Here is a 15,138-nt window from a genome sequence, read left to right as displayed (position 1 = left end):
GTGTTATACCTGATGGCAAAAGATTAAGGTTTGCGTAATTTCGGAATTATGTATTTTAAAATATTTAATAACAATTCATGATGTTAAACTTTAGTTATATTAAACCCTAAAGTGATTTAAAAAAAACTATCATATTATATTATAACAATATTTTCAGCACCCTTGGGATCCCTGTGTAATATGCTAATGTACTTGGTATCCACTCCTGTGCCGTTTCCTGTGAAGAAATCCAAGAGGCCAAAAGTTGCTCAACTCTTTGATTATTTTAGTCAAAACAGCCCCAAAAATCAAGAAAAAGAAGCCACCGATCGTATTTAAGGGATCTAAGAGTAAAGTGGTTCAATGGGCTGTTGTTTTAGTGGGAGCGATGATGATGCAAATCAGGTTTGTAGTTCAGTCCAAGAGTAGAAAGTTGTCATGTGACGGTCACGTCTGTTCAAAGACCTAAGAATTTTTCTTTCTCTAGTTTACCTTAAAATTCCATTATTTTCTTCTGGGAATTTCAAATTCATCATTCGTTGTGATCGTTTATGCATTGAATGCTCATAAAATGTTTGAAAGTGGTTTGTTTTTATTTTCTTGAATGAAAAAGCTAAGAGATTATGGATCAATTTGTGGACATTGAAATCATAAAATTTTATTTTGTAGAGTGCACGCACTAAAACCGTGAACATTAAATAGTACTAATTAGTACTATTTGATACAGAATCCTTTGTTTTCTATTGTTTAATTATCAATAAAAAGTGTGTTTAGTGCTAAAAATTAGTATTTGTTTCACGGATTTAGTGTGAGCACTCTATTGCATTCTTTCTTTTTTCGTACCGCACAAGTTTCAATAATTTCTGTTGTTGCATTATTGAGCTTACTATATTAGCTATCTCACAAAACAATAGTATTTTTGGAACCCTGAAAAACATTGTCGCATCTTCGCAGCTTTTTTTGCAACTTACCCTTACAGTATATATGGATACTGAAAAAGTCCATAAAGTTAAACTCAATTATTATTATAATTATACGATTGAAAGAATAATTTATTTCTTTGTTTGTAGTTGAGTTACGAACTTGTTGCACAGTGAAACTACATTGCGTAATAGTTTCTTGATACGTAACCTACTACTGGCCATGGTCTATCACAATTCCTGCACTCTGATTGGCTGAGCTACTAGACTATTGAAGCAAAAAGTGCCGGTTTTGAAAACCAAAACGATGAAGAAAAAAATGTGATAAATCTGTGTCAACGTAATTTCACATTCAACATTATTTGGATCCATTTATTTGACATTATTTGCTACACGTAATTTTTTTAGGTTTGATAGAGCTTGTGAAGAATTTTGATGTGAAATTGGTCTTCTGACACAAGTTTAGTTTAGTTTATTGATATTTCATCAATAGAAAATACAAGTACAAGTAGAAAGTAGGATATTTTTTTGGAATCTCGATGTGCAATGTATTGTGTACCACAGCAAAGAATTTCAAGTATTTTCTATTATCTCTTGTAAAAACAAACTATTTTCTGCCAACAATGATGAACTATGCTAATTTCTAAAAGATATTTCCTGAATCTTTCTATATATTAGTCTTATTTTCTTTATTGTCAAGTAAAAGTGGTTGTTTATCTTTGGGCTGAGAGAGGCGAAATTGTACCGGGCAGAAATAATGGCATTTTGTATGAATTCTCAAAATCTCTTTCATTTTTCTGACTGTTTACTGTGATGTTTAGGGGCAGGCGAATGAAAGATCACCACTTTTGGCAGGTGACCAAACAGCCCCGATACCTAACAGTCAACGAGCAGGGTAAGTAAACCACTATAAAAGGCAACTGGAGTCGTAAGATTCTAGCCCAATAATCCCTTTTCTCATTTGGTATACACCTAATTCAAAAAACGTTGTCATTGTCAAAGGCGATAGGCATTAGTTCATTCTGACTTGGAAATGGTCTCGTTGAATACAAAGAACATCGCATCAGTCTCAGCACGAAGGTCCATACTCTTGACGAGAAGAAGAAGAAGAAACACAAGTCCTTCCAGCTATTCTTGGATCTTGGAATGACATATATCCTATCGCTTTCCACCTATCTCCTATTGCCTATCACCTTTGGCGATGACAACGTTTTTTGAATTGGGTGTATACTGCTGATGATATGAAAATCAAGGGTGCTGTAGAGGAACCCTGTAGAGGTATACATAATGCACTCAATTTTAACCTGTGGGGTCTTGAATTTGAATCCTGAACTTGGCATTACTTGTGAATTGAGTTTGTTAGATCTCTCTGCTCTCTTCCTCACCTTTCTACATTACTGACTTAGATCAGCACAGAGGTTGTTTCCAGGTTTGATAAAATTTGAATGTTTATCCTAGCAGATATCAAGAAGTTCACCATGACATGCACTCTGTGTCATGTCCCAGTTACAGTAGTAGGTTAACATTATTAATATCATTGTTGTTCCTTTAGAGATGATGGTGTACATGGTGCATCAACACCACTTTCAAAGACTGATGAACAATCTATGCTTAGCAGAATATTACATCAAACCGCAAAGTAAGGAAATAGTTTTAAATACAAGTAAAAATATAGTTTGCAAGTCTGCATGCAGTAAGCTAAGAGCATTGACTCATTATTATATGTATTTTGCACTATATAAATAATAAATTATTATTATCAAATGGTAATGATTCATGATGCTCTCATGTTTAATACTGTTTTTCATCTTTACTTGCAGCAAAGTGATAGATGTTTCATCAACAGAACCTCACAGTTTAGAACGGACAGAATATATGGAAAGATCGAGATTATATTTGTAAGCTTGTCTCAATTTTATTAGAGCAATTTTCTCATGGCTTTGAAAAGCTCAGTGCTGTAAGTGTGCCGTGCCTTGACCGTGATGTTTTTTAGGATTTTAATTGGCTGATTTTTTTAGTGCAAATTGATTGGTCTGACAGTACCATGACCTTGGTGTGACCGTGTCTGTGCCATATTTATGGTGTATTCTGGGTATTTGATTGGATTGAGAGTAAATTCTCGAGCAATGTGATTGGTCTGGCTTATCACTTGCTATGTCACGTCCGTGTTCGTGCTAAGAGCTTTTCACAGTGATACGAAAACTCTATGTGTACGCTGTACATTGTTGCACTCTAAGCTCACATATATGTATATTACTCCAACTTCCCCAGTTTTCTTACCCGTAGAATCAACAATGATCCTAAATTCCAACTGGATACAGTAGATTGAGAAAGCAATCTAGAGGAAATTGCAACCTACTGATAATGGGTTGTGGTTGTGGTTCCACATATATTGGCTCAGAATTTCCCTATTTCACTATGACATTACAATTTGTTCATAAGGGGGGGGAAGAATGGTGAAGAAAAATAAGAATTTGGACTAATCTTACCCCACATTCTCCATCCATAGCCATGATTCTTAGCATTATAACCAAAACCAAAAGATTGTTTTCATGTGACAATAGAAAGTGAAATAGGTCAATTAAACCTGGACTGATTTAGTAAGAGGTGAACACTCTCACTACCTTTCCTGGGGAGGACTCTCTTGAAAAGAGACCTTTTAGGGTAGAAAATGAGACCTCGCATACCTTTTAGGGTCTCCGGCTGACTCCTGGCTTACTCCGTACCTCCCCGGGCTAACAATATTTCTTTTCTTTTGTGACCGGCCAAAGCATTGTGAGTGAAGGATTTCTTTATAATAATTATGCTTTATTTCCAACTCTCATTTCAGATCAAAGTTGTCTAATGTTAATACAAGTAGCATTCCAAGGGGAAAGCCGTTTCCTCAAGGTGTCAGTGTTCCAAATGCTGTTCTTTCGGCTGACCCAGTTTCTGTAGCAGACATAAATATGGTAAATATCAAACAATATTACTTGATGCTCAAGACTAGTAAAAATATTTTGATTTGTAGGCAACCAGGAATTTTTGTTGTTGTTGTTGATGGAAATAGCTGAGGCAAAATAACTGATTTCTAAATTGAGTTTAAGTAGTTAGTTTAAATATTTATGCTCATGTTGCAGTAATGTGTATCAACATCCTCTCACAATTTTATGTACTAGTAAAACCTGGGTTTTCTGCCCATGTTGGCAGGTAAACATATACAGTAATACGTTTTTCCCCATTTTATATCACATCAATGCCTTGAGTATTAATTACTGTACTTTTGTTTACCAATAATACTGACTACAGAAGATAATGATCAACTCGGTCCGATCAAGTCAAAGAATAGATGTTTTGCATATCTGACTTATCAGCACATGTTAGATCTATAGCACAACTATAGAATCCCTAAATTACTCAGGGAAATTGAATTTTTTCTCATATTAGCTTGTCATATTCATCCTGCTACAGTACCCAATACGGCCACCATCATGTGATCATGCAAGACCTGTATCTTCTGAAGAGAATGATACCTGGTCATTGGCTTATTTCGTTTTATTTTTCCAGGTAATATCTGCGTCCAAAGGAGCCGAGGTTGCCTTGTCAGGATTCCATGTTGAACACAAAGAACCTCTTGTTGTAACCTTTGGATCAACATAGCTCATCTATCACATCATTAGGAATAATTAAAATAATCAAGAGTCTCAACGCCGGTGACCGACATAAAATATGCTGCTTGGAGACTAACCTTGGCATTAATAATGTAGGATGATTACAATACATACATATGATAACACTTCCTGGGTTCCAATAAACATTCATTAAACTTCCTTAACTTTTTGAAAGGCATTTCTAGAAAACAAAGAAATGCTACTCAAGGAAATGAAACATGAACAAAAATGACATTAGAAAGCTTAGAATAAACAAAAAGTGTGAAGTACACTGAATCTTATAATAGTATAGTTAGTAGAGTGCAAACAATAGAGTACAAACACTAAAAGTGTGCAACACTTTGCATTATTTAGTAGTAAATAGTGCTAATTAAACAATAGAAAACTATAGGATTAGCATAATTTAGCAGTATTTAGTGGTATTTATGTTACACACTTATAGTGTTTGTACTCTATATCCGTGAAATATTAGTAATACTAACTTACTATACTCTATTTTATCCTAATTCTGTTGTCTTTTCTTTTGTTTAACTAGCACTATTTTGAACAATTTAGTAATTAGTGTTTCACGGATAAATTGTTTGCACTCTATACTTCGACGAAGGACTAGCGTCCGAAACGTCAGTAAATTTTTTCATCCTTTCACGGTGTATAATTTACCTTTTTATCATTACTGTTTCATTAGAAACACCGACGCAGCTCACACTAGTTTTTAGCTAGTTATATCTTCTTGCACTCTATAGTAGCATACTTGTTTATTGCAATCATTCTCTTTAGCAAAGTATACATAGTTGGATACTCTTTGAATGTTGAGCACTTGCATTCATTGGATGAATAACTATGAATCGATAATGCCCAGCTTTATTGAATGGAAGGACGCCATCTAGTATCAATGCATGACATTATAATATAACTGTTATTAATCTCCCGTTCTGATTGGTTGGAAGCGCGTGCCTTATAAGAGCACCCAGCACGTTCGCGCACTTTCAGTTGTGTCATTCCTATCTAAAACAACGGTTATTGTAATTCGTATTTTATAAAAGGAAATAGAAAATCTGCTTGCTGTGCTGTGTGCAGTCGTAAAGCACTTGGGGATTGGCAGAACACTCAAGAAGTGTCGAGAAGCACTCCGCTACACTTCTCTCGTGTTCTGCCAACCCTCGCGTGCTTTATAACTGCACAAAGTACATGCGCGCATTTTCTGTTTCTTCAATACTCATTACTAGACCTCTATCTGCCTATTATCTTATATCAAAATATATTTCAATTATGCTTTAAGTGGCCTTTTTTGTCTTCTGTTTTTATGGAAGGGAAGGAAAACATCCTCTTGTAGGATAGCCAGTGTTTGTTAGCTACAACATGATAGACGTTTTTCATTTTGTTGTACTGAATAAGAACATGGTAGCTTATGGGAAAATAAGAATTTTGCTGTTGGGTGTGATTGAAAAAAATGTATTAAAATTTAGAACGAAATTTTAAATGTATGTAACGGTACATGACTTTTATAAATGACCCTTTATCCTCCTTAAAAAAAATAAATTGATTGCATCGACCTACGATAAATACTTATTATGGCTCTGATTTTTCTTTTTCTCAACCTTATTGCCAGTGCTTCACAAGTACTTTGCCAAAATTTCCAGATCATTTAAACACTAGCGCACTGAGTTTCCGTGTGGCAGAGATCGACGGGCGTGACGGTTACGAAAACTCGTGTTCCGATTTAAATTTCAGTTTCTGATCATCTTTTCCGAAACTCGACTGTCACTTAAAGTTGCATTTTCTAAGACGATGGTCTTCGGCGTAAAAATTCTTACTTCCCCACGCTTCTGTCGCGGTTTGAAAGCGATAGTACACGCACGCGTGATGGGCCTTGAGAAGTGAGATCAGAGGCAGTCATGTCGAACGCACGTGAATATGTCTCACACCAAAACGAGCTGCTAGAACCTTTCAGTCCGAGTATCACTCAAGCAGCAGTAAGGGGGACTCGCGATCGATGCCGTATATTTGCGGGTTTAACCCGCGGAATTAAGCACGCGGGTACAGCAGATTTACGGGATTTCCCGCGGTGTGTCCTTACTGCTGCTAGTTGTCGAACCGCAAACGGAGGTTAAAATATTCCTTAGATATACATGGCCACCATCAACGACATTCAAAACAAAACTGTGCGCAGGCTCGGAAATCAGGTGATGGATAACTCAGACGCTGACTTTGTCTTCGCTACATTTATGGAGGGAAAGACAGACAAAACTATGAATCACAAAATGGCTGAAAAGATAATCAACAGAATGCCGGCCGGTGACTACCGTTTGGAGTTGACATTCGTAAAGTACTTAGACGGTGAGTGGATAATAGAAAAGGGTCGTAATCCTATCAGAGCGTCTGGTAAGCAGAACCTGTTCGTTTTGAATAAGCACACACGACCGGGAGCACTTGAGGGAATAGACATGCTCTTCTACGAGGTCGCTTACCCGGTTACCGTGGTCATTTACGGTGCATACGAGATTAAGAAGCCGGATGTTAAGAAGTTGCGACCAATGCGACATCCTGGTAACTGTGTCGGGAAGCTGGTTAGGGAGTTTTTCGAAGATTCCTCTAGGGGCGGTAAGCTTACGCCAAAAAGAAGAGAAGCCATCAGGGAATGGGAGCATTCTACACGTAAAACTGGAGGCTCCATCGAAAACATCAAAAAGTTAGAAACTGCCTTAGAACGCCGCATACACGTGAAGGACATCACCGACGGTTTCATTTACGAAGGGACGAAAAAGTATGGAGGCCGGGGAGCGCCTATTGTTATCTATCAACACAACGCGCACGCATGGAGAGAACTTAGGTTTCCAAGAAAGAAGGAGACAAAGGTCTACAAGGGGTCACCACTCATAGATTTGATCCACGAGAATTCCATATGGCTAATGGATTCGGAAGGAAATCAATTCATGACGCAAGACGGCACTCTTTACCGGCCCGAGAGCGAACACCAGCGCATCCAAAGCGCCTGCGAAACCCTTGGTGAGGACTTTTCAGATGAGGTCCTTAGCTCCCGCAGTTTGGACTTCCTGGCCGCAAAGAAAAGAAACGGCTGGAAACCCACCCCAAAAGAATTTGGAGACATAGCCAAAGCCTGTGTAGAACACGGCCATGGAGGTCTGTGGAACATGGAGTACGACGAAGATCAATACGTATCCCTGGATATGAAACATTGCTACCCTGCCAGTTTTAAAGGCCTTGGGGATTGTAAGGAGTATTACGATAGATACGGGCATCCCGACTCACAATTCTTTCGTGTCGCGTTAGACTGTAAATACGACGCACCAGCAACAGGATTCGTCAGACTAACCACATGGGAGTTAGCAGAAGACTTACATCCAATAATTTACGCGTGGTACGGGAAACATCTACAGGAGAAAGAATGGATCCCTGTGCCCCTGCTGAAGTTTCTCGAAGAGCTTAAACTCCTCACATACACAGCGCATGAAGCCATACTTTGCCATAGCGCCTTCACACAATGGCTCCCAGAGCACAACCCCACAGCGCGGGTTGTCATAGGAAAGTTCACACAGGGCGCTAAGGAAGGAGAAAAACACATGCAACGGCGTTTGATAACAGACGACGGTGAGTTGAGCTTCTTAATAAAACGCGCGCATGAGCAAGGAACCATGGTGTCCGTAGAGAAGTGGAATTATTTCATAGAAGGCCAAGGGGAACGGCAATGGAATGCGCTGTGTTATTACCAAGATCATCGCCCGCAATATTACCATCTTCGGGCCAGCATGTTAGCATATGCGCACATTAATCTATTGTCAATGCTGTTGCGGTTTGACAAAGAGGATATCCCACGCGTAGCCACGGATTCTTTGTATGTAAAGCCAGAAGTGTTAGAAAAGATGCAGGAATTCTATACAGAGGACGAACTTGCAGAGAGCGGTCAATGGCGCGTCAAAGACGAAGAAATAAAGGCCTGGAGAGAACGCGTAGAATACCACGGGGAACACACACATGGTTCAATAACGCCCACTGTGGAGCCTTTACCGTCGGTTGCCAATCCAATATCTTACAAACGCTTCTCTTACCTCTACGGAACCGGTGGCAGTGGTAAAACTACGCGTGTCTTGAAACTATTTCCAAAGATAAAGGTGTTAACACCAACGCATCGTCTGGAGCGAGAATTAACGGAGATGGGTTACGATGCGCAGACGTACCACAGCTTCTTCCGCTGGAATGGTCAAAAGTGGGTGCCGGAAGCAAGCCACGACATACCGCCGGTAATACTATGGGATGAGATATGCACCGTGCCATTAGAAATCCTGCAGGAGTTCGTAGACTTCCTACGCGGGAAATGTCAAGTGATATTCGCCGGCGACCCCTGCCAGCCACCGCCTATTTGCGGAGAGATGCCCCACGAATGGTTGAAAGAAATGGTCGACTATGCAGAAGAAATTAACACCGACTACCGCAGTAAGGATCAAGTAAGAAACCTAAAGGCGGAACTTCGGGGCCTCAGTGACGCGGAACAAAACAAGATACTTCGCAAACGTGTACGAGCAAAGAAATACGAGGAATTCCTTCACGCGTGGCATCCAAAGGATTTGGTGTTGAGCAGCAAGCGCGCAGCACAATCACGCATACAGAAAGACCTGCTGAATATACACCGCGAGCGATTCCCTACATATCCCGTGCCCGTCTGCTATAAACCCCACGACACCCGAATGCAAAAAAGAGACGTATGGGTGCCAGGCACCGACATCCAACTGCAGAATGCCGTAACTCACGATAAAGCCTGGGTGCCCATAGAAAAGGTGGAAAAAATAACCTCCCATCCAGACTGGCGCTTGGGGTATTGTATGACAGTCCATAGCGCGCAGGGACTTACCATAAAAGAAACCTTATGGGTCATAGACCAGCGGCTGTGTTGGAGCAACCTTATTTACACCGCCGTAAGCCGTGTGGAGTATGCCAAACAGTTAAAGAGAGCCTGGGGTCCGCAATTGCGTTACGACCGCACCCCAGAGGACGTAGCCAAAGAGAACATTGCTAAGAAACTCCTTCGCTACAAGCGGCACGACGAAGAAAAGAGCAAAGATCCCCGCTATGCGGGGATAAAGTTCGACCTATGCGTGGACGACGTCTATAAGAAAGGGGCAAGGTGTGCCAAATGTAACATACCTCTACTATGGAGGTTTGACCCGAATGATGATCAGCAGTTCTCCGTGGATCGCATAAATAATAAACGCGGGCATTGCAGAGGCAACGTAAGACTGACATGCCTAGAGTGTAATCGGGCGCGTGGAGCTGCACTACTCTGAGTCTTTGGGGACTATGAGCAGCTCTTCCTTGACAAATCCACGACTTGGGCCATTTAGGTAATACAACACGGGTTGCCCTTCCTTGGTGACGGACTTCGAAATCTCATACGTTTCCAAAGACCAGTTAGGATCCGTGGCTCTCTTACTGCCACCTTCGAGTTCCCCCGGCTGATAGAGGTATCTGACCACTATGTCGCGGGGTAGCTTTTTTTCCTTCAGTCCGACCGCCCTCGAACTTCTGACGTAGGACTTGTGTTCCACGTGTTTCTTTTTTATGGCATCCCTGGGTTTCATTCCCGTAGCCCTGGCCGCCTCGTTGTTCAAAGCCGCGACGACCTGGGGGAGCCGCTGAGTCCATTCCCTGTTGCGTTTGGACGGATCTTCCAGCTCTTTCCAATACTGGTACCCAAAGAGACGCTCAGCCAAGGTCTTATTGAATCTTTCGACGATGCTCTGACCCCTGTGGTACTCTGCTTCGGCTCTCCTAATCTTGGTGTCGTGGTCTTTCAGGGTTTTGGTAACCACGCCCATGAACTCTGTCCCCGCATCCACTTGCAGCAGCTTGGGCCATTTCAAGACGCGCTTATAAATCCTACCTAGGGCTTCTGCGACTTCCCCAGAATCCTTGCTGGTTATGGGTTCGGCGTCCTTGTATCTGCTTGCGATATCAACTACGGTCAAAGCGTACCTATAGGTCTTTTTTCTCACCTTATCGTGCGGTAAGAAAAGCAAATCCGCCTGATGAACTTCATTAGGGGTATTTACGGTAAAGCTGGGCCTGGGAATGTACTTCGGCACGGGAAGATAAACCTGCCAGAGGGTTTGTTTTTTTAACCAGTTCTTAGCCGTTTCTTCTGATACCCTGGCCGCGGTCGCGAGTTTCTTGATAGCTGACGCTCCTTTCCAATAGCCTTCGGGTCCATAGTAAATCCTTTTGAGTTTGTCCTCTACGCGGCCCATTATATGAATTTGATTCAAGCGAAGGATAGGACAAGATTGATCTTACGTCCGTTGAAATCCACCGTCTTTCCGTCCACTTTAATGGTGATGTTTATGTTTTCTACCAAATTAGACAAGTCATAGCTCAAAGAAATGGGGGTGTATTCTACTGGGTCAAATGGATTACCTTTGGGCAGAAACTTGGACATAAGAGAAGACTTTTCTCCATTGTTGTAACTATGGACCAAGTCGCAATAGACTTCGTAAGAGGATGCGACTTTCCATTTCACAGGTATGGCTGTGTTGGTAATTGTCTTGCCTGAGACACCTAGTAAAGATCCTAATGCATCAGCTTTTCCTAGGGTTACCGAGAAATTGTTAGGAAGATTATGTTTGAGGGTCATTTCGTGCGGCAATCCCGTGGTGAGAGTATAACCGCGCTTGGCGAGCTCCTTAGCAAGGGTGATTGGCGTGTAATGTCCATCGGGCAGCATTACGCCTTGGTAATTGTTAGACCCCTTATGCACGGTGACCATACCATTGACTAGATTATACCAAGAATTGTACAAAGAACAACTAACCAGCCGAACCTTATGGGCTTTGATGGGGGGATTCAGATAAGTGGTAAAGTTATTCTTGTCGCTTTCCAAAAAGACGATCATATATTTCAGGAAACACAGTTCCCTTCGTTAGAGCAGATACGCCAAAGCTACGCCTCCCGCCAGCCCTGCGACTCCCACGAAGACCAACTCACTATCTTTTTGTTTCTTAGAAGGCTGGTAGTAATTCTTGAACTGAGGCTTTCTTAACCCCGTCAATGCCGCGGGGTGTGCTTGCGCATAAAGTTTAAAGGCGTAGTCTGTATTTTCGAAGTTCTTATCCGCCTGCATTTTGTCTTGGTAGTTCTTGTCCAACCAATCCCTGTAAGCTTGTCTTTTTTCATTCCAAGCTGCCACGTCCCGCTGATATTTCTCCAACGCTAAGTCGTGTCTCTTCCTTTCGGCGGCTAAATCTCCGCTTTTGTCGCCTCTGACTAATCTATCCAAATACTGACCACCATAATTAGCTCCAGTGAATGCTAAAGCTGCAATAACTCCACCTGCGACCACGCTAGCCATTTATATTACAGGGGACAAGTCCCCTTCTAGAAGTAAGCTACGCTTACTGAGGAATGTACTTTTCCTTCTGTAGGTAATTCTTTGCCATGATAGCCCCGCCTACGGCAGCGGTCATTTTAGCAAAATTAGCGAAGCTCTTGCTTGGGTCTTCAGTAAAGTCTTCTTTGAGCACTTTCTTACCTACCCAACCAATACCCGCAACGATGGAAGTAATGATAGCTGCTTCTTCAACAGTTTTCAATAACGCGGTTGACATTATATTACAGAGCGAGAAGGAAAATCTAGGTCGCCACGGGTGATAAATCTACTCCATTTCAGGGATCTTACTTTTTCTAACAGCCGGTTCCTGCACGGGCGCGTGATATGTTGGCGGTTCTACCTTTTTCGTAGCCCGCCATTGTAAGTAGAGGCTGCCTGCTGCTATAGCAACTCCTAACGCGCCAATGACGTACCCAGGATTCCAAAAGGATTCTTCTTCTTTCTCTTCCACCTTTTCTTCTTTTTTGGCTTTGTTCTTCCTGTTCATCTCCGCGAGCTTCTTTCCCGCGGCAACTCTGCCCGGAGATTTAACCTTGGTAATCTTTTGCTCGGGCTGCTCTACCTTCGACTCTGGTTCACTCATTTATATCTAAGGACTTGAAGGACTTGATAAGTACTTGACAATGACTTAAGGACGACTTGACAACGACTTAAGGACGACTTGACTAAGTACTTGACAACGACTTAAGTAAGTACTTGGGGCGACTGACTAAGTACTTAAGGACGACTTGACTAAGTACTTGAGGCGACTTGATCAGGTACCTCAGCAAGTGCCGCCTGGAAGACCTTTTCGACTTCTCTGTCCTTTTTGAAGTCCTTCCAAGAGGCCCCAAAGGTGTCCGCAAGTTCCTTCAAGTCGACATGCTGAGCTACGTGAAGTGCCGCAGAGGCGACTGCCATTAACTTACCGCACTTCAAAGACAACCACCCGCAGGTTATCTTAAGTTCTTGGGATATGACATAGTCCTCGCTTATGTCCTTCCGTAGTTGCTCCACGTCGTCTATGGGCAGCGCAAGTCCAAGCAATTTAGTCGCAAGTCGGATAGCGGAGTCTGCTACGGCGTCCGTGGTCTTACTTGCAAGGGCAGCCTCGTACCTCTTATGGAACTTCTTAACCTCCTCTTCTGACAACTTATTAACCTGCTCATGGGTAAGTTCCTTGCCTATCATTTCTTTACACTTCCCAGAAGACACAAGGATGTTAAGTTGTTCCTTGAGGTTACTTTCGTCTAACTGCGTGGGGACTTCATCTAAGAGCTGCTCAATGTCCATATACATTAGGAATCATAGATTCCAACCGTGTAGGGAAACCTCAAAGAGAAGATCATCTTGGAATGTTGGTGCGTTTTTAAATGCCGCATGTATTCGTGTAACTGTTCCTTGGATATCTCACCGCCGTAGTCGCTTAAGATGGTTTCCAGGTCTGACTTGCTCGGAGTATAAAATACTACGAGAGAGCCTATGTTTTCCCTGAAGGGTTTAGAGACACTGGTAAGCTGCTGGGAAAGCAACCAAACGCTGATATTGTCATGCCTACCGCTGAAGGCGAGTTTAACGAGCTCGGAGGTGCGTCTTTTTACGTCGTCCCCGCAGGCGATGTCATCCAGTATGAGCAAGGTTTGCGTATCTTTAGGGAATTGCTTGTGCCAGAACTTCAAATGGCTGGATAACTCGTTAGGGTCTAAGATATCCACAAAGAAGTCGTCATCTTTCACTCCTATGCCCGACCAGGTGCGGTTATTCACGTAGGTGGGACAAAGTAGCACTATGTAGTCGAAGCGGTATCTAAAGGGTCCTAATAGCTGCTCCACGACAAATTGGGTCTTTCCGCAGCCGGTGGGTCCTACTATCAGAGCATTGCAGGGAATATGGTTCGGATCCATTATATATACGATGGACCCAGTGGACGCAGTAAGAAGAATTGTCGCCGACGCAAAAGATAAAAGAGACACCATAGAAATGCAAAGGGAGGAGATAGACCGGTTAAAAGAGCGCGTGCAGGAATTGTACGATGAAATGTGTGGTCTGAAGCGCGCGGAAAGGTTTGGTGCGCTTTTGACGATGGCAACGTGGGCTAAGGAGTCCGTTAAAGACTTCATGCGATATCCCCTGTAGAATGTTAACATTGTTAAGGATGCCTGGAAACTATTTAAAAGGTGTCTTAGAATGTTGACAATAAGGTTAAATCTTTGTTAAGTCGCCCATAAGCTATTCCAAAAAATGCCTCAGAATGTTGACAATAAGGTTAAATCTTTGTTAAGTATATGTGGAAACTATTTAAAAAGTGTCTCAGAATGTTGACAATAAGGTTAAATCTTTGTTAAGGATGTTAAATGGAGGCTAAGATACTGTTAAGTATATATGGACTGTTTGATGTGTAAAAAGGTGTTCAGCACCAAACAAAGACTGCAATACCATGTTCGGCATGGAGTTTGCACAAAGAAGCCAATTAGTAAGGTTTGTAAGGATTGCGGTAAGGAATTCAGCACCGTTCAAAAGATGCAACGACATCAGGATAAACGCATTTGTGGGCTTTGTAAGGACTGTAATAAGGAATTCCACAACCCCTTTGAAATGCAGCAGCATCTGAAAAGGGGCGTCTGTAATCGAACCAGACAGTGTAGTTTCTGTAATAAGATACTTAGTAGTCGTCAACGTTTACAGACGCACCGGAGAACGCATGAAGTGAATTATCGATTTCTCTCCCGCGCTTACGACTTGGAAGGCGTGGATTGCTACCAATGTGCGGATTTGATGTGTCGCTGCCCGCATAAAGAGGATTACTTAAGGAATCGCATAGATTACCATAAGAAGATAGTCCGTACTTTCCCCTCTTTTGAACGCGCCGAAGGCGTTCCGTGGACTAAAAGGGAGTATTGGAGGCAGGAGTGCGATCGTTGTGGTCGTGTTAGAGAAGAGGAACATATCTTCAACTGCCTTAACAAAGATTTAACCTTATTGTCAACATTCTGAGACACTTTTGAAATAGTTTCCGGGGTGTCTTAACAAAGATTTAACCTTATTGTCAACATTCTGAGACACTTTTGAAATAGTTTCCGGGGTGTCTTAACAAAGATTTAACCTTATTGTCAACATTCTGAGACACTTTTGAAATATATGATACGCAATAGCATTTCTTGGGGCCTTTAATAGTAAAGCAGGGTTTGCGCAAAGAGTCTCAAATCCTAATCTT

At 41.9% G+C, this 15,138-nt stretch overlaps 1 protein-coding gene across 1 annotated transcript; it reads left to right on the top strand.

Annotated features, from left to right (window-relative positions):
* The first annotated feature begins 216 nt into the window (after nucleotides 1-216).
* LOC148905903 (ragulator complex protein LAMTOR1-like) lies at nucleotides 217-5,827 on the top strand. The gene is made up of 6 exons (XM_089039346.1): nucleotides 217-384; nucleotides 1,721-1,794; nucleotides 2,452-2,538; nucleotides 2,720-2,797; nucleotides 3,730-3,850; nucleotides 4,446-5,827. The coding sequence occupies exons 1-6, from the start codon at nucleotides 343-345 to the stop codon at nucleotides 4,536-4,538; spliced, it is 495 nt and encodes a 164-aa protein (XP_088895472.1). The 5' UTR covers nucleotides 217-342; the 3' UTR covers nucleotides 4,539-5,827.
* The last annotated feature ends 9,311 nt before the right edge of the window (nucleotides 5,828-15,138 follow it).

This window comes from Actinia tenebrosa, unplaced genomic scaffold, assembly GCF_029948245.1.
Source record: "Actinia tenebrosa isolate PJP-AT-01 unplaced genomic scaffold, QUT_ActTen_1.0 PGA_scaffold6__47_contigs__length_16458017, whole genome shotgun sequence".
Classification (NCBI taxonomy): Eukaryota; Metazoa; Cnidaria; class Anthozoa; order Actiniaria; family Actiniidae; genus Actinia; species Actinia tenebrosa.
The sequence above is the reverse complement of the archived record's forward strand: the minus strand, read 5'-3'. Positions and strand labels throughout refer to the sequence as shown.

Excerpts from the sequence above, each read along its gene's own strand:
- LOC148905903 (XM_089039346.1), top strand. The coding sequence starts at position 343 with ATGGGCTGTTGTTTTAGTGGGAGCGATGATGATGCAAATCAG. Across the intron at positions 2,798-3,729 it reads GAAAGATCGAGATTATATTT|ATCAAAGTTGTCTAATGTTA; the intron begins GTAAGCTTGTCT and ends CTCTCATTTCAG. Across the intron at positions 3,851-4,445 it reads CTGTAGCAGACATAAATATG|GTAATATCTGCGTCCAAAGG; the intron begins GTAAATATCAAA and ends TTATTTTTCCAG.